Source organism: Cololabis saira, chromosome 10, assembly GCF_033807715.1.
Source record: "Cololabis saira isolate AMF1-May2022 chromosome 10, fColSai1.1, whole genome shotgun sequence".
Classification (NCBI taxonomy): domain Eukaryota; kingdom Metazoa; phylum Chordata; class Actinopteri; order Beloniformes; family Belonidae; genus Cololabis; species Cololabis saira.
The window spans coordinates 26,103,146-26,123,757 of NC_084596.1; the positions used below are offsets into that span (position 1 = coordinate 26,103,146).

The window sequence follows — 20,612 nt, forward strand, 5'->3', positions numbered from 1 at the left end:
CCCATTTAAAACTTAAGTGTGTCACCTAAAATGATTGCATGTTTCTGTGATGACTTGCAGTTTCTTGCTAAGCTCTTTTTTCCTTTCTTTTTTTTTTTAAAGCCAAATAAGAAATAGATACCACTGTATATCCTACACAAAAGAATAGCCAGCCACAAATAGGAAATAAGTCAGATTTGGCAAGTCCAGCTCAGGAAATTGTTCTAAAACATATTTCTTTTCATTCAGGAGAAAACTGTCATGGGGTTTTTAGACGAAAAGATTACCTTGTGATTCATGTCCCTTATTTAGGTTGTAGGTGTTTGATCAAAAATAATTCTACATCTGGGTTTTTGGGGAAAACCATATACCAGTCAGATCCCAACAGGAAGGTTGTTTATTAATCCCATTTAAAAACACATGTTCATAGCTGTAGATCAGAAGGTTGTTGGTTTCATCTTAAATTTCCTCAGTTCATATCAAAATGTCCTTGGCCAGGATAGTGATGACCATTTTGGTAGCTAAATGAGTGAAATGCATCTGCTACACTGTGTGGACTAAACAGAAATCCTCAAACAAGAATCCAACTGGCCCTCTGTTGGTTGAATAAAGTCTTTTCAATGATGGTTTTTTCTGCACTCCCTGTTGTGATTAATCTGATTTCATTATTGTTCACTCTGGGGAAAAAAACACAACATTTAAGCCCATTAGAGTCCCTCCTTGTGTGCCATTCCTCATATTTATTTGCAGAAGTTTTGCTGTGTTATTCATGCCCCTTAAATATATCATAAAATTAGCAATCTGTTACAAGCAGGTTTCTAATGAACACAACTACTTTGCCCTCGTGGGTCTCTTTCAGAATAGAAACTAAAACAGTAACTTGTCTGTCACTTTTAGCAGGCTTGTTTACACAACTCGGACTCAAATTAGCCTAGAGGCCGCTAATCTGTTCAGACCATCTAAAACTAGCTACGGCATTTTAGGACTGAGGGCTATTTTTGTTACAGTTAGACGCTTACGTTTGTATTAGGAGGAGCCATTTGGAAAGCTACTCTTTATTATTAGCAGGTAAGTAGGTTATTCTTAGCAGCTTGAGTTGTGGCACAGGTGAGCCCGTTTTCTTGGAGAGTTGTTAATAGCCTTTTGTTAATCTTGCCGTGTACTAGTGGACTACATACACACTGCTCGGTTGACAGCCTGCATGGCTGTCTAACTTTGTTGTATAATGAGGACATATACAGAGCTAGCTTTGTTTTAAAGTTGCTGGGGTTTGTTTCGTTGCGTTAATTATGTAAGATGCTTACAAAGCTCTTTCTTAGCAAGCGTGTCTGTGCAGATATCACTCGTCCAGGTCACGGTCATTTCAACAGCTGCATGTCTCTAGTCTGTTCTTGAAGTAGTTTAACTCACAAGCATTTCTTAGTGTTTTCAAATTCCAATGCTTAAGAAACATCTTCAAGAACCAAAAGAAGTCCAGGTGACTTCCAACTTTGGACAAAAATGTAATTAACTTTTTACTCAATTTCATTTCTCTACACTAACTATTTGTCTTACCTAGTAAAAAAAAAAATTAGACAGAAGAACTTATGGAGCGGTAATAGTCATTTCCAGTAATATAATAACACATCGACTTACAGTTATCAAATTAAAATGTCACATTCATTTAAACTCCACTATCCTGGCAGCACCTTTTCTCACGAACCAACATATTTTCTTTAATGTGTTGCAGTTCTAAAATCCATGCTTGTATATTAACAAATGAAATGATGTAGAGGGGGAAAAAGCATCTGGGATGTATATTGACTCACTCAGAGGCCTGCCTGTGCTGGGGAGGCTCCTTTTTAAAGGTGATTTCTATTCTAGGTCAAGTATCTCTGTCATACATATTAAACTGCGTCGCGGTGAGTCAGTGTCCCTAAACACTGTTTTTACAACACCTTAGATTACATATGCACAGGTCAGTCACCCACCCTTTAGAGAAACTGAACTAATGCAGAAAAAAACAGGTTGAGTATGAAAAATAATATATCTTCATGGTCTGAATTACCTCCAAGAACATTTTTTTCAAAACCTTCCAGTAGATCTTCTTGCTTCTCAGCAAATTTAAACTGATTCGCATGACCTGATTATGGAGATTCAGTTATGCGAGTTGTCATTGTCGGGGTGCTTATGATGACATCTGAAAGTTTTCATAGCAGCTGAGAGGTTGTGGTTGTTAAATGCTTTTCAGGGTACAAAGAATAAAAAAAATTTAAAAAAAAAGTAATTTTGAACAGAAACGTGTTGTTTTTTTTCTATCAGTGTCGTTTTGTGTATTTCTGAAATTAGAAATCTTTTTATCGTCTTGAACTGTTGTATATGTCCAACCATAAAAATAGTAAGTAGAGAATTTCCGCCTTATTAGTGTGTTTCTGGGGTGCACCCAGATCTCACACTGGCAGTGTGGTTTCTTTTGTTGAGTCCTAAATAGGATGTCAAGCTGCATGTGCGCTCTCCCCTTACACTTTCACAAAAGACACAAAAAAAACATTCAAAAAGTCTTTTTTTAGTATGCATTTAATGAAACACCGCAGTAGGAGAAAGAATATGCTTGCCCTTTTTTGTCAATGATGGTAACTTGAGTATGTCGGATGTTTTTGGGATATGTGTGAAGTTTGTTCCGATTCCGAAGAAGAAAAAACAACTTGATGTCTATAATTTGTACCCAATTAGTCTACTGCTGTTTAGTTTTTGAAGAAGGACTCAAAAACAGGCCGACTCTTTGTGCCCTCCTTTGTGGTAATTGAAGTCATTTTGACTTATTTTCCCGGAGATCAAACAGTGATGTCAAATTGTCCTCCTCTCCTGCACAGCTCAAACTCCCACAGTCCGTCTCCTCCGAGCAGCTCCAACGCTTTCAGCCTGCTGAGCTCAGAGCAGGACAACCCTTCGACCAGCGGCTGCAGGTTAGTGCACCGACCACGACTGTCGTGCCGTCCCAGCACATTATCATTCCTTCCTTTTTGCATAAACTGACTTTTGTTTGTCCACATGTCCATCTTGCAGTAGTCAAGAGTCTGCCAAAGCCAAGACCCAGAAAGAAGTGATAAAAACTCTGAAAGAGCTGAAACGTCACCTGCCAGCTGAGAAGAAACAGAATAACAAGTCCACCACATTGAACACCCTCAAATACGCCCTTCGCTGTGTGAAACAGGTGGAAGGTATGTAACGCTTGAAAACAGCAGGTGTGCTGCCTTCTCTGGGGTTTGCTCTTACGTATTCTCACCAGCCAAAGTCCTTTGTTCTCACTTTTCTTAAATCAACAGGTCGGTTTTTTCTTCTCCCAACTTAAGCCATCGGTTCACTTGAAATACATAAATGTGACTGGTGTGGAATTCAGGAAACAGTCGAGACCCAACCAAAAAAATTAAAATAAACGCACGACTTTGAACTAGAACATTTTTGTAGGTAGTCCTGAAGTTAATGGTCTGTAAAAAATATTGAATGTAGCCCTTTGTTAATGTTCGCAGCTGTAAGTGGGCGGTAGCGGTTATCCAGTACAGTTGTTGGTGTGGTTTTACAGAATGTGACGTGTTTTAGTCCAGACATTAGTAATCATTAAGAAATGTCCTTGACGTCAGTGTAACTGTATAATGATCCTAAATCCTCATTCTGGTTGTGCCAGCCGCGTTGTCAGCTCTTTATTTTGTATTTTTCCACCTAATTCTGACGTATTCTGCATTGTATCTTGTGCCTTGCAGCCAGTGAGGAGTATTACCAGCTGCTGATGATCAATGACAGTCAGCCCTCAGGCCTGGACGTTTCCTCTTACACGATAGAGGAGATAGACAGCATCACTTCTGAATACACACTCAAAAACAATGTGAGTGTGAGCTTTCCTTTTCTCCCAAAATACTTTGGATGGACTACTTTGGACTACTAAGTTTTAGACTGAGATATGTTTCTGTGCTTCAGTGCGAGGTACCTCATTCATTCAAGCTCTGGGCTTTGTGTCTTTAACAGGACATTTTTGCGGTAGCAGTGTCTCTAACCACAGGAAGGATAGTCTACATTTCTGATCAAGCTGCCTCCATCCTCAACTGCAAAAGAGATGTGTTCAAAGACTCCAAGTTTGTGGAGTTTCTGACGCCGCAGGATGTTAGCGTGTTCTACAGCTTCACAACTCCGTACCACCTGCCCTCCTGGAGCATGTGCACTGGAGCAGGTACATCAGCTACATGTTTCATAGCTACCACTGTATCAATAGTCCCCTTCAGGATGTATGAAAATGACTAAATACTAACACCCCCCCACCCACCCACCCCACACACACACACTCCCACTTCACATTTGGCTTCAAACTGCTCTAGTGAGAGATGAAGATTCCCACCCGATGACGCCAACAGGCCCACATCATCCACAAAACGCAGAGACGAAAACAATGACATCCCCAACTCAGAACCCATCCGCCCCTTGGCTGGGCCTAGAAATGCTGTCATGAACACAACTGGTGACAAAGATCGACCGCAGCAATTCACTTCAGTTTAATTGAAGTTATTTATGTCGTTTAAGTGCCCAACGAAGGTCACCTCAGATATTTACAAGTTTGGTTCAAGTTCAGTCCAGTTAAGTACTATATAAGTAAAATACCTGTTTGTACAACAGTGTCCAGATAGAGAAACCAGCAAAATGTTGACATTTTAATTCAAACCTGAACAGTAAACGAGGAGAACTCCAGGAAGACACCTCCAACAGAATCAGACTCAGGAAGAGATTTCATCTGTTTCCAGATAACAGGAAAGAGTAGTCCAGAAATACCTGCAAGGGGGAAGGATAAAAAGGTCAAATGATGTAAATGATAACTCACCGTGGAATATGTCAGTGTGACGTTCAAACTGTCCTGACCTTAGGTGTTGATGAAACTGGTGAGTGCATCTTTCTAGCTGAAAGGAACAGAGTGGGCTGTTTCACCTCACAAGGCCAAATGAACAATAATGAGCCACTAAAGACTCCTTGAGGCTCACAAAGAGCAATATGTGCTGTCCATGATTTTCTAAATGATCTTAATTTTGTCACTTCTTTGTTTCTCAAAAACTCATTATGAATTATCCAATTTAGTAGATGATGGTGACTGGTGGGTGACTAGATGTTCCCTGTACCAAATTTAGAACTTTGTTTAAATACATTTCATATAAACTACAGCGTATGCAGAGCTGCGCTCCTAGGTGATGTTTTTTGATGCAATTAATCCATCCCCATATGCTTGCAAGACCCAAGATCCAGACCGTCATCCGGCCAGATTGTGACCTGTTTGAATTAAAACATACCTTTTCCCGTTTCAGAGTCATCCCCGCCCGACTGCATCCAGGAGAAGTCTTTTTTCTGCCGTATCGGGTAAGCTGGTTTTGATTCATGCACACAGGCAGGCCATCTGCTTCTCGTACCTGCTTGTACTCTATATTCATACTTTCATTCCAGTTTGGACGCCTTTCAATTAGTTTGTGACATCATATGCGTATAAGCAAGAATTAGATGCTTTTTCCAGGTCAGTGGGATACATTTAAACAGATATCAGTTAATGGGAATGAGAAAATGACTGGCGTTCCATCCTAACTGAGGTCTCAATTTCTAAGCATGAATGTAAAATGTTTGTTCCCTCTTGTTTATTATGGAGCTGGATGGGAAAGTAGCTACATAGTGACCCCATGTGTTCAATCTGTAAACTGAATACCCATTTACTCAGAGAGTATTTTCAACACTTGAATGACATCAACTCCTCTGGCTTCAGCTGGTTAAGTTTAACTGTTTCTCTGATTTTATCAACAGCAGGGGTAAGGACTCCGGGGGTGACCTGCGGTATTATCCATTTCGCATGACACCATATCTGATGAAGGTCCAAGACACAGTTCATGCTGAAGACCAGTTCTGCTGCCTCCTGCTGGCAGAGAGGGTTCACTCTGGCTACGACGGTAAGAACCTCAGAGGAAAATGCTGCAGTTAGAAAAGTCCGAGGTCTGTTATTAGCAGAGGTGGACAGAGTACTCGACCCCAGTACTTGAGTAAGAGTACAAATACTACTGGCCAAAAAAAAGTAAAAGTAGCTCAGTCAAAATATTACTCGAGTAAGAGTAGAAAAGTACTTGCTTTTAAAGGTACTTAAGTATCCAAAAGTAAATGCTTTTAAATTTACTTTAAGTAAGAGTAAGAGTAAATTTCTTATTTTCCACATCAGTAAATTACTATATTTTTTCTAAATTAATTGTTGCGGCTCTGTCTTGACAAGCGCAGGCTACTTTGGCGGTATCGTTTTGAGGAGGCTTGACGTATTTCAGCTTTACGTACATCCCAGTGGAGAGCGTGCACTGTGATAGGTCTCCTCCTTTGACAAAAACAGCTTGTGTCCAATAGGATTTTAGGGAAGAAGAAAAAAGAGCAGACCTGAAAGTAACGAGTACTTTTCAGCCTTCCTAGAAATTTACTTGAGTAAAAGTAAAAATATTTGTCTTGGAAATGTATTCAAGTAAGAGTAATAAGTACCAAAGAAATCTAATACTCAAGTAAAGTACAAATCCTCTGGATATGTACTTAAGTACAGTACTCAAGTAAATTTACTCCGTTACTGTCCACCACTGGTTATTATATTGTAAGGAATGTAAACCTTCATTAGGGACCGAAATGACATGAATCACAGCACTTCTCAATGAGGACGGCGTATGTCTTTGCAGCAAAATGGTAAATAATGTCGGCACTGGGGGCAGTATACCTACAGTGTTTCAACAATAAATTACTATCTTAAGACTTCAACGAGACTCAAACACATCATGCCTGTTTTAATACTTTAATTTGCAAGTTCGAGACATTGAGTTATGATTCTGTTACAAAAAGATAATATATTATTTTGTGTCACATCTTTTTTCATGTAGATTTGCTGGCAATTACTTGTGATATTTAAACTAATTTCTGTCTGTTCACTTAAACTTTTTCCAACAAACTCTTAAGATATGTGAAAGTTCATGTAACTCAGTAGTTTTTTTCATTTGATTCTCCACAGCTCCCAGAATTCCAACAGACAAGCGTGTTTTCACCACCACTCACACTCCCAGTTGTGTGTTCCAGGATGTGGATGAGAGGTAAAGCATGAATACTGAGTATTTTCATTGACAGCCCTGAAATCTGCGTAGCTGACACATTTGTTTGCATCAGGGCGGTTCCTCTGCTCGGATACCTCCCCCAGGACCTGATTGGTACCCCGATCCTTCTTCACCTTCACCCCAATGATCGGCAGGTCATGCTGGCCATTCACAAAAAGAGTGAGTCCACCAAGTGAAGGAGATGCAGGATCAGTGCTGAATGTCAACCTTGATCTGACCTTCCTTTTGTTTTCCCAACTTTCTGCTCAGTCCTTCAGTGTGCAGGGCAACCGTTCGACCACTCATCCATCCGTTTCTGTGCGAAAAATGGAGAATACATCACCTTGGACACTAGCTGGTCCAGTTTTGTCAACCCCTGGAGCCGAAAGGTCTCGTTTGTGATTGGGAGGCACAAAGTCCGCATGTGAGTATTATTGTGTATTGTGCTACCTGGTCTCTGGCTCAAGTTATTTATCAGGATAAAAACTGAAAAAAATTTTCAGAAATATTTTTTATGTCCTTGCAATTATTTTTTGTGTGTATTTTATACATTGGTGACACAAAAGGAAGGTGAGAAAAACTAAGTACAGGCTAAACCAAAGAGAAATGTATCAAAAAAACATAATTTTTCAATTAAAGGTTTGTAACGAATAACTTTAGAACTTTAGAAGATCAGCAGTCCAATTTTTATACTGTCTGTTTTAGTGTTGAACCTAAAAATCCACTATATTGAACCAGTTTTAAAGCCGTTTATGTATGTTTGTGTTTGTCTACCAGGGGTCCTGTGAATGAAGACATTTTCTCGGCCCCCAACCCCGCTGTCCCCCACATGAAGACCATGGACTCTGACGTCCAGGAGCTGACTGAGCAGATCCACCGACTCCTGCTACAGGTGAGAGATTATCATGAGTAACGAGAAGAAAAAAAATCACAAGATAAAATGCACAGAGGCAAGTAGTAAATATATACAAAGACACACACGTTGAAGAATCAATTTAAGGAATCATGGAGGGACAGAGAATGGCTTTGAGACCTCCCAAGATGTAAAGAAATCCCAAAATAAACTAAATGTAGAGCAACACTTGTATTAGTATTTCATCCTGTACTCCTTTTTTAAACTGTCCTTTTTTCTTCTCTTTATCCATCAGCCGGTTCACAACAGCGGATCCAGTGGCTACAGCAGTCAGAACAGCACTGACCAGCGTCTGGGCTTGACCTGCTCCACTGAAAGCCTGAACAACAGCAACGGGAGCAAGACGCAACCAGAGGAAGTGGAAGTGACCAACAACAACAGACATGTGGGTATTCCCCAATGGTTAAATGTTTCGGCTGTATCCACAATTACACAACATTTGATTTAGATTTCAAGACCAACTGTGTCAGATCTCCTTTTTAATTTCTGACAAGCAGGTGAACTATTGAGCGTCTGTAAATTAGATGAGTTCAACTTTTCCAGCCCTCAGGGTCCTGCTGTGATTGAACTTGGCAGTAGCTCAAAGCTCAACTTAAAAGTTTTGCTTTAATTAGTTTATTGAACAGATATTGTATTAATTTTTGGGTCTTGTGTCCATTTCACAGAGAACATTTCACGAAATCTGTAAGGGGGTTCATCGTCAGAAGAGCCAAGAGCAGCAGAAAGCCGATTTATGCCACAAACAAAACAAAAGCAGTAAGTTTTTTCTTTTTGTGGCTAATCCTGTCAGTGCGGGAAGTTAAACATTTTCATCTTTTAGTCAGACTTTAACTCTTGACCTCTCTATAGAAGAGCCTACACGGAAGAGTACAGCGGTGGTGCGGCCCAAAGACTCGGCCCCTCCTGTCAACTGGAAAGATGCATCCATGGAGGAGAGCAGAGCCTCTTTCCAGGAGGAGCTGCCCTTGAATGACCAGACTGTCCACTCTTACCAGCAGATCAGCTGTCTGGACAGTGTTATCAGGTACAGAGATGAACGCATCCTTCATCCTTCACAGGAAAAACTCAAATTGCTTTTTGACCAAACGTTAGTTGTGCTACTATATGTCATTTATTTGAAAATGTTCCTTCAGTCTAGGGCTGGGCGGTTTTGGACAAAAATAAAATCCCGATTTTTTTTTTTTTTTTCTCTGAAAACCCGATTTTCAATTTCGATTTCGATTTTTTTGGTAAAACTACAAAAGACAATGGAATAAATTGTTTCAAATATTTTATCTTTATCTTTAAAGAAAAATAGCAAACAAATTTCCCTATTGGGAATGAAGTGCAATTGAAAGATACTGTAAATCCTCCTTGAGTTTAGTAAAGTGACAACATTTACAATTTTCTTGACCAAACAAAGATGACTAGACGAGCTCTGTCTGTAATGCAGCCAGCTGCAAAAAAGGAAAATCGATTTTCCGATTTTTCTTTTTTTAACATCAATTGTGATTAATAAATCCGATTTAGATTTAAAATCGATTAATCGCACAGCCCTACTTCAGTCTTTGGTCAAATGACTGGCCAATTCTGAATGTTTACAAACAATCATTGCTACTATATCAGAGATTGATCAGGGAGGCAAAAAATCTAGAAATGCTTCACTGAGTAGAGGTTTCTTACACTACAAGGTCCCATTCAAATATAACTCTCCTTGCCTCCTAGTGATTCCTGCCAGTTCCTACTGTTTTGTGGAGTACAATGTCTTATCAGTGCTTTCCTTGTGATGTGACCATGTTAACCAGGGTCCTCCAAAGTCTCTCAATCCTTGGAAAAAATAGTGTGCAGTCAGTTTATGAGAAAATAAAACAAAATTAGTAGGTACTAAGTGATGGTGAAAGTGTAGAAACTGACCCTTGGGTTGTATTTGATGGTTGTAGATACCTGGATGGCTGTAATGTTCCCATGAGGATGAAGAGAAAGTGCCATTCTTCCTCCAACACCACGTCCTCTAACTCCGATGAGGAAAAGCAGAAAGCGTCTGAAGGTATGCAACGTCATTTGTTCTTACAGTACAAGAAAATATAGATTTGTTCATAACAAACTAAGCTCTTGAAAGACTTTCACTCTTGTCTTAAACTTCTCTCTCAGATTCAGAAAATGACTTCCTTACGAGAAGGTCTTGTTCTCTCTTCTCTTTTGTAGAACCAGCCTTTTTGAAGGATCAATCTAGTCTCTCTGCTTTGGATGCGCCTGACAAAAAGTCCACTCCTGCGGCCACAGCAGTAGTGGGCACTTCGCTGCCTCTCCCTGTTCCAAACAAACCAGAAAGTGTGGTGTCCATAACCAGCCAGTGTAGCTACAGCAGCACCATAGTGCATGTTGGGGATAAGAAACCTCAGCCAGAGCCAGGTACTGTGGTGTGAAAAATATTGATCTTCAGTCAGATCTTTTCTCTATTGCTCCATATTTTTCATACTGAAACGCTCCAGGTGCCAGACAGAAAGTATGATTTGACATATTTGCCAACATGCTGCTCCGAGTTATCAGAAATAACTGATCACATGATCACATCTGCACACTCATTAACTGGTAGGATCTTGCAGGTGTAAGTTGGGCTCCATAAATATCTGTTCTATTAACAGTCACTCACAGCACTGCGGTATTTCACATTTGGTCTTTTTGTGTGTTGAAAGCACAGTATGTTAGTTAAAGGATCCAGCAGTGTAGCTACATATAATATATATATCTTATATTTGGAATAATATATAAGGAATATATTATCTTATCTTAATGTGAATCAATCTAAAGATATCTTTCGCCTGTCTGTTCATCACTGTTGAAAGTCTTAAACAACTGCTGTGGTTTAAACACATGAAACTGTGAAATGTGAAATATTCACGTGAGAGTGATTTGTCCCTACTTTTTAGCTGTTTATTTGTTTTATTTATAAAAAAAATTCCCCAACTGCTTTCTCTTTGAGAGGATTGTGTCCGGACAATCAGTGCATAGGATTTTAAAACATCCCACTGGTCCAGACATTGGTGATGCTGGTAAACTCACTCATTCCTGCAAACATAAAAAAAAATCTTCAAAATGTTTTGTTGGAATAACAGCATTTGGGGAAAAAACTTGAGGAGCTCCAATAAAACCAGTTTTCAGCCGATCACAGACTTAAATAGCAGCTGTTAAAAATGCAATATATATGAATACTAGTCAAAGTACTTGAAATCAAAAATATAAAATAAGAGCGGCATTTAGCTCATCTAAAATTGCCAATTTCATAATTCTAAATAATTATTTTTTATGTTTGTTTTTTTAGTCTCTGATGTTTGCATATTTGTATTGTATTTAATGTGAGTGATAGTATTGTGTTACAATTTTGTGTTTTTCAGTCATTATTTGTGTACACTGTGCATGTGAACCTCCAGTTAAGCCTCTTGTGTCTGATAGCCCTGAAAATGTCACTTAGCTTACACTTCTTAGTAGTTTATGGTTATAGCTCCATATCTAAGTTGCTTTGGACAAAAACTTCTACAAAATTACTATATTTAAATACATCTGAGCGTTTGAAAAAATCTTTCTGTTTAATTCAAAATTGATTTCAGAGCCTGTTGTGATGCAAGCCGTGGCAGCAGTTGATTTCCACTTCTTTTCTGTCATCCATGTTCATGATAAGCACTTGTTTGATTTCATCATGTACCAGATTTTAAAGTCATTATCTTGCTGTCATCCATGCAGAAATAACTGAGGATGTACCAGGAGCGGGAGAGACGCCAGAACCCAGCCAGAACCCTGTAGCGCCTCCTTGTGCAATTTCACCTCCCTACAGGAAACTGGGGTTGACTAAGGAGGTGCTGGCAACTCATACGCAGAAGGAAGAGCAGGTCTTTCTGAATCGCATCAAGGAGCTGCGGGGACTCGCTGCTCTCAAAGAAAAGTGCCCTCAGTACCTGGAGCATCAGACAAGCGATGTTGCCAGCAATGGTAACACGAAATACAAGCTACACATTTTCACATCATACTAGCGTCTGTAGCATTCAGGTTCACTACCAGTTAAAACCATAGCCTCAGTCTCTGTTTCCAGTTATAAACTCCAGGTTCATTTGTAAGATGTGGAGCTTTGTAGCACCACTGAAAAAAATCCAAGAAGGATTTAGAAACAGATTAGTAAACAATCAGTCTCCAAAGTTAGTCAAGCATTCATTGAACAGAGGAAAGTTGAATTTGAAAATATTACACAGACATTCATCATACCCCTGCATGGGTGGGCAGATTCTTCTGCACAAATGTTATTTACAGTTATCACAATTTTATTTGCCAAATGAGTTAGTTTAGATACATGTTTTCTTGCTATTTATTATTATTTTACATTCTTTGTGCATGGTATGCATACTCCTAAGAGTTGAGCATTTCTGCCAGAAGATGAATTAAAACTCTAAATCAGGGGTATTCAACTAGATTCGGCCGGGGGCCACATCTGCAAAAGGACTGTATGGAGAGGGCCGCACAATTTGAAAATGTGGAGGTTTTCAAAATGTATTTTGCACTCAAAGAAGAAGACTTATGTAAATATAATACATTTGTATTATACATTTGAATATATCTAGTTTACATATGAATTATGTATTAATTGTCTCCAGATTTAGTAATTGTGAATGTTAAATATAATATTCAGATAAAGAAATATTATTTTGAATGCAAGTTCATTTTGAAACCATGCATTGTGCAAACTTAATGAAATTGATATTGACCTACTTTTAATAAAACACGCCATAATGACAAAGCACCACTTTCCACCAAGATTTCCTTATTTGAATATTATATTAAGCATTGAGCACAACCATTTTAGTCCATAGTAGCCAGTTATAAAAATATTATATAAAAAAAAAAAAAAAAAAAAAATGTTTTCAACAAACACCCCCTTTTTTGAAATATGACCAGGGGCCACATAAAAGCTCCTGGCGGGCCGCATGTGGCCCGCGGGCCGCCAATTGAATATCCCTGCTCTAAATCAATCAACTTGATTACAATTTTCCAAATCATTGAATATTTTTTTTTTTTTGTCCTCCCATGACCACTAGCTCCACGTGCTGCTGGACCAGTCGCAGAGCCAACCACACGCCGAGCAACGCGACATAAGAAGACCCGGTCAAAGCGAGCGAAGCGCATCGCTGCCTCAGACAGCACCGTGTCCAGTCGCAGGCAGAAGCAGCTGCCATCTCCTCAGCCAAACCACCGCCTTAAACAGACTTCTTGGTCTACCTCTGAAGCGTCTCAGTCCACGTTCCCAGTGCCATACCCTGCTGTGATCCCAGGCTATCCCATGCAGGCTTACCCCACAGCTGACGCCATTCCTCCTCGCACAGAAGCACCTCCCCAAAACTTTGAGAGCAACCAGTTTGCTCAAGCCCCTCCCTGCCCCCCATCCATTCAGTCTGCCCCCTACAACTCCCCGCTGGTCACACCTGTTGTGGCTTTGGTGCTGCCCAACTACTTGTACCCTCTAATGGGCCCTGGACTTCCACCACAGCCAGTGTATCAAGTAGATACTGGTGCCTTCCCCTACCAAATGCAGCCTTTCGATCCGGCTGCTTTTTCAGGCCCGGGAACCTTTGCCTCTCCACATTTCTTTAACAATCAGAATCAGTTCAACACCCTCAACCCCTTTCCATCTCCGGCAGGCCACATAGCGCCACCATTCGAAATCCCTCCATCCTCAGAAACCCCCAAACCCCCCGTGGAGAGTCACTCCCGCTCATCCACACCACGGTCTGGTGAAGATGGGAGCGAGGCGTCCCCGCCCTTGTTCCAGTCGCGCTGCAGTTCACCCCTCAACCTGCTGGAGCTGGAGCTGTCTGTGGACAGACAGGACAACGCAGCGCTCTCTTCAGGAGCACAGGGGAATAACACCGCGGAAAGGGAGAAGGGAGCAGCTGCCAAACAGGCCAAGGAGAGGGAACTGAAACAGGTAAATAAGGAGACAGAATTTTTTCTTTTGACTCCCTGCATTTCTTTGTGAAGTCTCCCGCTGCCTGTGTCGCGTATGGTCCACTTGAAACCCCTGTAAAATGTTTGACAAAAACACTAATCCACTGAACTAAAATGCCACTGCGGTCAGTTTGACCCCATTGATATAGGTTATGCTATAACCCCCACCCCCATCCTCGGAGACATTCAGTCATATAATTCTCTCAGACTTTTAGGATTTAATCCCACAGTGACTGTGATCTATACTAAATATTCACAGTAAAGCGCTTCTAAAGTTTGTAGCTTGTATCCTCCATTGAAATATGGAGCTGGGTGTTAACACATGATGTTATCCCTTACACCCTTTAGCCCTTTCTCAGTCTACTTGGTCCACCTGGACCCTTGTATTTCGAGAGCACACCCTGTGTCTGTGAGCGTTTGTCTTGGGATAAAGTGTGGTCTAGGCTGGGGGCTTGCTGCAAAGAGGTAGGCAAAACATCCGAAAACCTCCACACTTTTCAAATCCCATTCCTCCCAGATTCCATATGTCAAATTTAACCGTTTCTTTTTTACAGTCATGTGAGCTATATTTGTATTTTAATGTGCTCTAATTGTTTTGCCTGTTTTTTGTTTTTTTTTATTCAAAAAAGGACAAACTTGGTGTGGGATTTAATGAGGCATCAAACTGAGAAACTTAAGAGTCACGGCAACATGTTTATATTAGTATGTGTGCTTCACATGAACGATCATATACACAGCCATTAGTACCTGATTTTCCATTTCTTTCTTTTTTTTTTCTTTTGCACTATTTGGTGAAAAACTGGTTTGATTTTTTTTTTTTTTAATACAACTAATTTCTCAGTGTTTGGGGAGAAAGAAAGCAGACTTGGTATATTTGATGCCTGGTCAGACCTCTTGGCAACACTATCACAAACCTGCTGGTTGTAGAGCCTTTACAGATTTGGGGCCCTTCTTATGACACTGGATTACATTTAGCAGATACTTGTATCCAAAGTGACTTGACTCTGGGGAAAAACAGTCAATCAACAGTAAACATAGAAAGTTGCAGAATAAGTCCAGTTATGAGAGCATGTCGGTGTGGAAGAATGTGGTGTGGCATTAAAAATAGGATGTGCTCTTAGCAATTGGTAGCTTGTTACACCTTGAGGAACCACGAAGGAGAATAGTCTGGACTGATATCACTTTCTGTGATGAGAGGGGAAGCCTCGTTGATTCTTCTCAGCCAGATGCACAACTTGTCTGAAGTGAAGTTTTAGGGTTTTGGCGTAATATTTCTGTCCAGAGGGAAGTCCAAGCTCCGACAAGACCTGTTTGGATGCTTTGAGTCACATTCTGGCTGCATAAGCCTCTGTTGAGCTTCTGCTGACCGCCGAAGGGCCCCAAGATACTTTTTTTTCCTCCCTTTAAATCTACTCTAGATGTTACAGTGAACCACGTCGTGGACAGGCATCAGAATCATTGGTATTTATCTGGTTAACTCCAACCATGATGGTTTTGAGCACAGAGTTTTTGAGAGTGGCAGAAATGCCTTCCCAGGCTGTGAAGCAGCTAGTGGTGTTGCACCTACCTGTGCTGCACAGAAGTTGTAGATTAACATCTTGCCACCATATGGGCCAGACCAATGTAATCAGTCTCCTTTTTAATGCTAACGCTTCAATATTTGTGTTTCCACAGAGCTCCCATGGCGACGGCAACAACAGCGATGACAACTCTTCATCCAGCGACATGTTTGACCTAATTCTCCAGGAAGACTCCTGTTCAGGCACCGGTTCTGCCACCTCGGGCTCCATGGGCTCAGGGTCCAACGGCTGTGGGACTTCAGCCAGCGGGACGTCCAACAGCAGGACGTCCAACAGCAGGACGTCCAACAGCAGGACGTCCAACAGCAGGACGTCCAACAGCAGGGCATCAGCCAGTGGAACCTCAACTAGTGGGACCTCTGGCAGTCAGTCAGGTCAGTGCCTTATCAACAGTAAAGTAACACTAGTAACACTAAAGAATAACATTTTCATGTGTTACGTGGTGTTCTGTATTGTATCAGGCTACCATCCATCCATTATCAATACCCGCTTTCCCTGTATCAGGCTTTTACATGAAAAATCTGCCACCCAGATTAAGGTCAAATGTTCTTTTTTGTTAATTGTAATGCTTTTATTTATCTCCTTGAAGTGTTGATTATTGAAATAATGTAGTTTAGTGTAGGAGTGTAGGAAAACATTTTTCTACCAAGAGACGTTACATTTACATCATTAAGTACATAATCTGGATTAATTGTCCTTAAAAGTGGTTTAGTATTGTTTGTCAGATACAACCACAGTTAGGGCTGGGCGATTTTGGACAAAAATAAAATCCCGATTTTTTTTCTCTGAAAACCCGATTTTCGATTTCGATTTTTTTGGTAAAACTACAAAAGACAATGGAATAAATTGTTTCAAATATATCATCTTTATTTTTAAAGAAAAATAGCAAACAAATTTCCCTATTGGGAATGAAGTGCAATTGAAAGATACTGTAAGAGTTTAGTAAAGTGACAACATTTACAATTTTCTTGACCAAATAAAGATGACTAGACGAGCTCTGTCTGTAATGCAGCCAGCTGCAAAAAAGGAAAATCGATTTTCCGATTTTCCTTTTTTAACATCGATTGTGATTAATAAATCCGATTTAGATTTAAAATCGATTAATCGCACAGCCCTAACCACAGTATATTTTAATCCTTCAAAGTTTCTTTCTTCTAATTGGGGAAAAATGTGCTATTCTATCTTCTCAGGAAGCAACAACACCAGTAATTACTACGGCAGCGTGGACTCGTCTCAGAGGAGTCAGAAAGTCAAAAGTCACTCGAGCAAAAGCGAGGGAAGGCTATCGGAGATGGAGCAGAGTGAGCAGTTCATCAGGCGTGTACTGCAGGAGCCGCTGTGGCTGCTCACGGCTAACACGGATGAGGAAGTCATGATGACCTATCAGCTGCCTTCCCGGTGAGTTGCAGGACTCATCGGTAGTCGTTGTCATCTCTTTGGTTGATCTTTGTCTCTGTGTGTGCGTGTGTCCAGTCAAGAGATGGAAAGATGTAAACACTTTTCATGGCAGTGTTTTATATCAAAGCCACAAGTTGTTAAAGCCAAATTACAGCATTTTAAGAAAGTTTGAAGTTTATTCAGTCATTGCAACAACACCAAAAAAACATTGTAGACAGCATTAACATTTCATACCAAAACTAAAAAAATGTGTTGAACAATAACTGAAAAGGCATAGGCTGAAGCAAAATGCTTATAAAAGCCTATCCTATAGTACCAACTTTCTATTTTTGCTTTAAACATAATTTGCATGATTTTAAAATAAAACAAATCATAAAATTTAATAACATGAGAATTTAGAAAAAGTGGATCTGTGTGAGTGTAGTAATCAGCCTTATTGATGATACGTATGGCTCGTTTTTGTAGTTTTATTATTGAAAGTATCTTTGTTATAAACTTTCAACGACTACAGATGGATTCCAGAGCACACACAGGTTCATGCTTATCAGTGTCTTTTTTTCCTACCCTGCCTGCGTACACATCTGTATTGTCACTGTTTAGCTGGAAATATGATGCAACTGTGTCATCATGCTGTAGTAAATTGAATAACCACTAGATGGCACAATCACAGAAAGACACGTACTTGTTACAAGGATCCTGTTATTCAAACAAGCATTTGATTGTACTGTAGATCAGCAGACACCTTAAACCTTTGTTAGCTGACAGAGCATTCTTGCATATTTGGTTGTATCTACAGTGACTTACAGCAAGTGCTCAGAGAGGACAAAGAGAAGCTGAGGCTTCTGCAGAAAGGCCAGCCTAGCTTTTCAGAGGAGCAGAAGAAGGAGCTCACCGAGGTCCACCCCTGGATCAAGAAAGGAGCATTACCTAAAGCCATAGATATAAAAGTGAGATGAAACTTTCATTTTAGGCCAGTTCACACTGCCCCCTCACCATGAAGCCTGACTTATGCCTGTCTGTCTTTTCCAGGGGTGTTTCTGTTGTGACGACACCGCGTCGGCGGCAGCAGTCACAGAGGCAGCTGAGGGTCAGCAGAACCTGAACCTCGGTGATACAGAGACGGAGGAACTCAGCTGCCATCAGAGGCCCAGAGAAGATCCCTCATAATCTGCTGCCATTTATTGCAAAAGCCTCTATCAGCAGTAGACTGATATCTAGAGAGACAGTTACCGATCTGCCTTCCTGTAAAACTGTGAAGAGGAACCTTTTAAGCTGGGATGGTTTAGGACAAGCTGTACAATCAGACTTTTGTCATATGTATGTGTGTTCTGAGTTTGTGTGTGGTGGCCAACAATTTACATTTTCTTTCAAGCTAAACTAGGCCAGATTGTTTTGTTTCTTGAGGAACTAATGGTCTTATTTGCTGCATATAAATGTATCTCCCACACAATGTGTGGCACCTAGAAACCCTGTCATGTACTTGTTAAGAGGACACAGCGCCAGTTAAAGGAAACCCAGTATCTGTTTGAAGACCAAGCATCACAGCAGAAGTCAACCAAACGTCAATGTGCCAGAGGTCGACCACTGGCTCACCAATGTTCTGACTGTTGTACTTAATGAATTAACCTTGTGATGCTTTCTCAAAACAACAACCGGGTGCTGCAGCACTGAGGTGTCAGGTTAGTTTCGGTCTACCCACTCATCGAGCACCAAATAAGCATTGGTGCACCTTGTGGGCTGCAGCGAGTGAAAGGCTTGAGACTGGTGTAAGACACCCACCCGACCTGCAGTGACCTTTCCACCACCTTCATCACACTCCCCTGAAAACCCTTCTTTGACTAGAGTCCAAAAAATGTAAAATAGGACTTGATAAAATCCAACAATCAGGATTTTAATGTTTAGGAAAATACACTGAGAGCACTTTAACCTCATTTTCACAGAAAGAGGCCCAATTTAGAATGTTACACTAAAGCTTTTATGTTTTTATTAATTTTTGAATTTTTACACATATTGTGATTGTTGGAAAATATATTTTTATTTTTTGTTGTGTTTTGGTTAAAAAAAAAAAAAAAAATGAGGAAAAAAAATCTCCCCCAAAATTACCTTTCCCACACTCCTCAGATAAATGCTGTGGAGGAAAAAGAAAAATGTTCCTCTGAAATGTGGTAAAGCAGAAGTATAGTGCACTGAAGCAGGACATGACGGTTCACCACTCTTGATACAGGTGAAGACAGTGATGCTCAACATGTGATGTGTGCTGCATTTGATCACCTGTCACCTTGCTGTTGTTTTTTAAGAGCAACATTTGTGGCATGTTACCAATTGCAGCATATGTGTGAGTATATATTCAATGATCTGTATTATTGAAAATGCTGAATAATACAGAAGTTGTTTTAGATGTGAAGTTTTTCATTTAAAGATGCCAATATATGATGTATGTATTGTGTACTTTACAGAGAGAGATATAGAAATTCATTTCTGCAAAAAAAATACAGGGTAGATATGAAAATGACTATGAAAATGTGAGTTGTGTAGACTCAATTGGAACAGTTGCCACAACACAGTTATGTATTTTTTATAATTGTATATTAACAAGTTTAAACGTGATGTGCTCCCTATAATATATGTGTATGTGTGTGTATATTTATGTATCTGTATATATAATATGTGTGTATATATGTATATTTATATATATGTATATAGTGTATGTTCACATGTCCGAACATAAAAGGCAGATCACTTCAGACTGATTTAAGGGTGGTTGGATGGATATGAAACGGCTTAAGTAGATGCCAAGTGTTTGGACTTCATGCTCTAAGTTGAATCAGCTGTCCTCTGCAACTTGAACCTTTACTGAATTTGTAACTTGATATTTCTGTAATTTGAACACTGAAGTAAAGCACCTTTTGTTTTGTTTAAATTTTTTGTTATTTTTATGGATGATCATGCTTTTCTTAAATAAAATGTTGCCAATTTTGCAGAAAACGTTCATCAATGCTTGCTTCCCCCCTTTTTTTCCTTCTTCCTGCCAAAATGTATCAAATATTTGCCTGGATTAGTTTAAATTGGAGTTCTTATTATTGTTTTAAAAATATAACCCTTAAATGGTCTGCTTTAAGTTTAATTTTCAAAACTGTATAGGCCTCAATAGATGCATGATACAAACCTAATAAAGCCAACTGCAGCACATATTCATGAGGAAAGAAAATGTCACCGTCCTGGAGTCGGGACTTTCATCCTCTTGAAACAAAAGCTCTGCTGGCTTTCATGCAGACGGTCTATTCTGCTGATCAAAGCGAGACTCAGCCCTTTGCCTTTCACACCTTCATATTTATTACACGTCGAGGACGGGGTGTGAAAATGATCACGCTGCCTTCCTGCTGCGGAGGTCGTTTACACCTCTGCGGATCCGCAAATCCGGTCTGAACACGGATCACGTGACCTGAATCAAGTCCATCCTCTTGGATTTTCTTACTTTACCGAAGCTACAGTCTTAAAGTTAAGGAAACCCTTTCTACCATGATATCACTGTATGTATTATGTTATGATGATCTCTAAGAACCAAACTGCAACCACACTGCACAAAGGGGGCGCTCTCTTTACACCATGACGTCTCAACACTTTGTCTAATTGGAGCCATTGATTCTTGAATTTCTTTCATTC

The 20,612-nt window shown here is 40.1% G+C and overlaps 1 protein-coding gene across 3 annotated transcripts in view; it reads left to right on the top strand.

Moving 5' to 3' along the window:
• per2 (period circadian clock 2) overlaps positions 1 to 19,925 on the top strand; it is a 35,587-nt gene extending 15,662 nt beyond the window's left edge. For 2 of the 3 annotated variants that reach the window (XM_061732301.1, XM_061732302.1), the window contains 22 exons: positions 2,832 to 2,924; positions 3,025 to 3,179; positions 3,720 to 3,841; positions 3,982 to 4,183; positions 5,301 to 5,352; positions 5,785 to 5,927; positions 7,010 to 7,088; positions 7,162 to 7,268; positions 7,359 to 7,512; positions 7,866 to 7,980; positions 8,237 to 8,386; positions 8,667 to 8,757; positions 8,851 to 9,025; positions 9,921 to 10,027; positions 10,186 to 10,392; positions 11,722 to 11,967; positions 13,065 to 13,951; positions 14,320 to 14,436; positions 15,646 to 15,925; positions 16,742 to 16,949; positions 17,746 to 17,896; positions 17,979 to 19,925. In XM_061732301.1, coding sequence (XP_061588285.1) covers positions 2,832 to 2,924; positions 3,025 to 3,179; positions 3,720 to 3,841; positions 3,982 to 4,183; positions 5,301 to 5,352; positions 5,785 to 5,927; positions 7,010 to 7,088; positions 7,162 to 7,268; positions 7,359 to 7,512; positions 7,866 to 7,980; positions 8,237 to 8,386; positions 8,667 to 8,757; positions 8,851 to 9,025; positions 9,921 to 10,027; positions 10,186 to 10,392; positions 11,722 to 11,967; positions 13,065 to 13,951; positions 14,320 to 14,436; positions 15,646 to 15,925; positions 16,742 to 16,949; positions 17,746 to 17,896; positions 17,979 to 18,116 — 3,979 coding nt within the window. In that variant the 3' untranslated portion in view covers positions 18,117 to 19,925. The remainder of the gene's footprint in view (positions 1 to 2,831; positions 2,925 to 3,024; positions 3,180 to 3,719; positions 3,842 to 3,981; positions 4,184 to 5,300; positions 5,353 to 5,784; positions 5,928 to 7,009; positions 7,089 to 7,161; positions 7,269 to 7,358; positions 7,513 to 7,865; positions 7,981 to 8,236; positions 8,387 to 8,666; positions 8,758 to 8,850; positions 9,026 to 9,920; positions 10,028 to 10,185; positions 10,393 to 11,721; positions 11,968 to 13,064; positions 13,952 to 14,319; positions 14,437 to 15,645; positions 15,926 to 16,741; positions 16,950 to 17,745; positions 17,897 to 17,978) is intronic. The other variant, XM_061732303.1, reaches the window with a different exon arrangement.
• Positions 19,926 to 20,612: the final 687 nt, after the last annotated feature.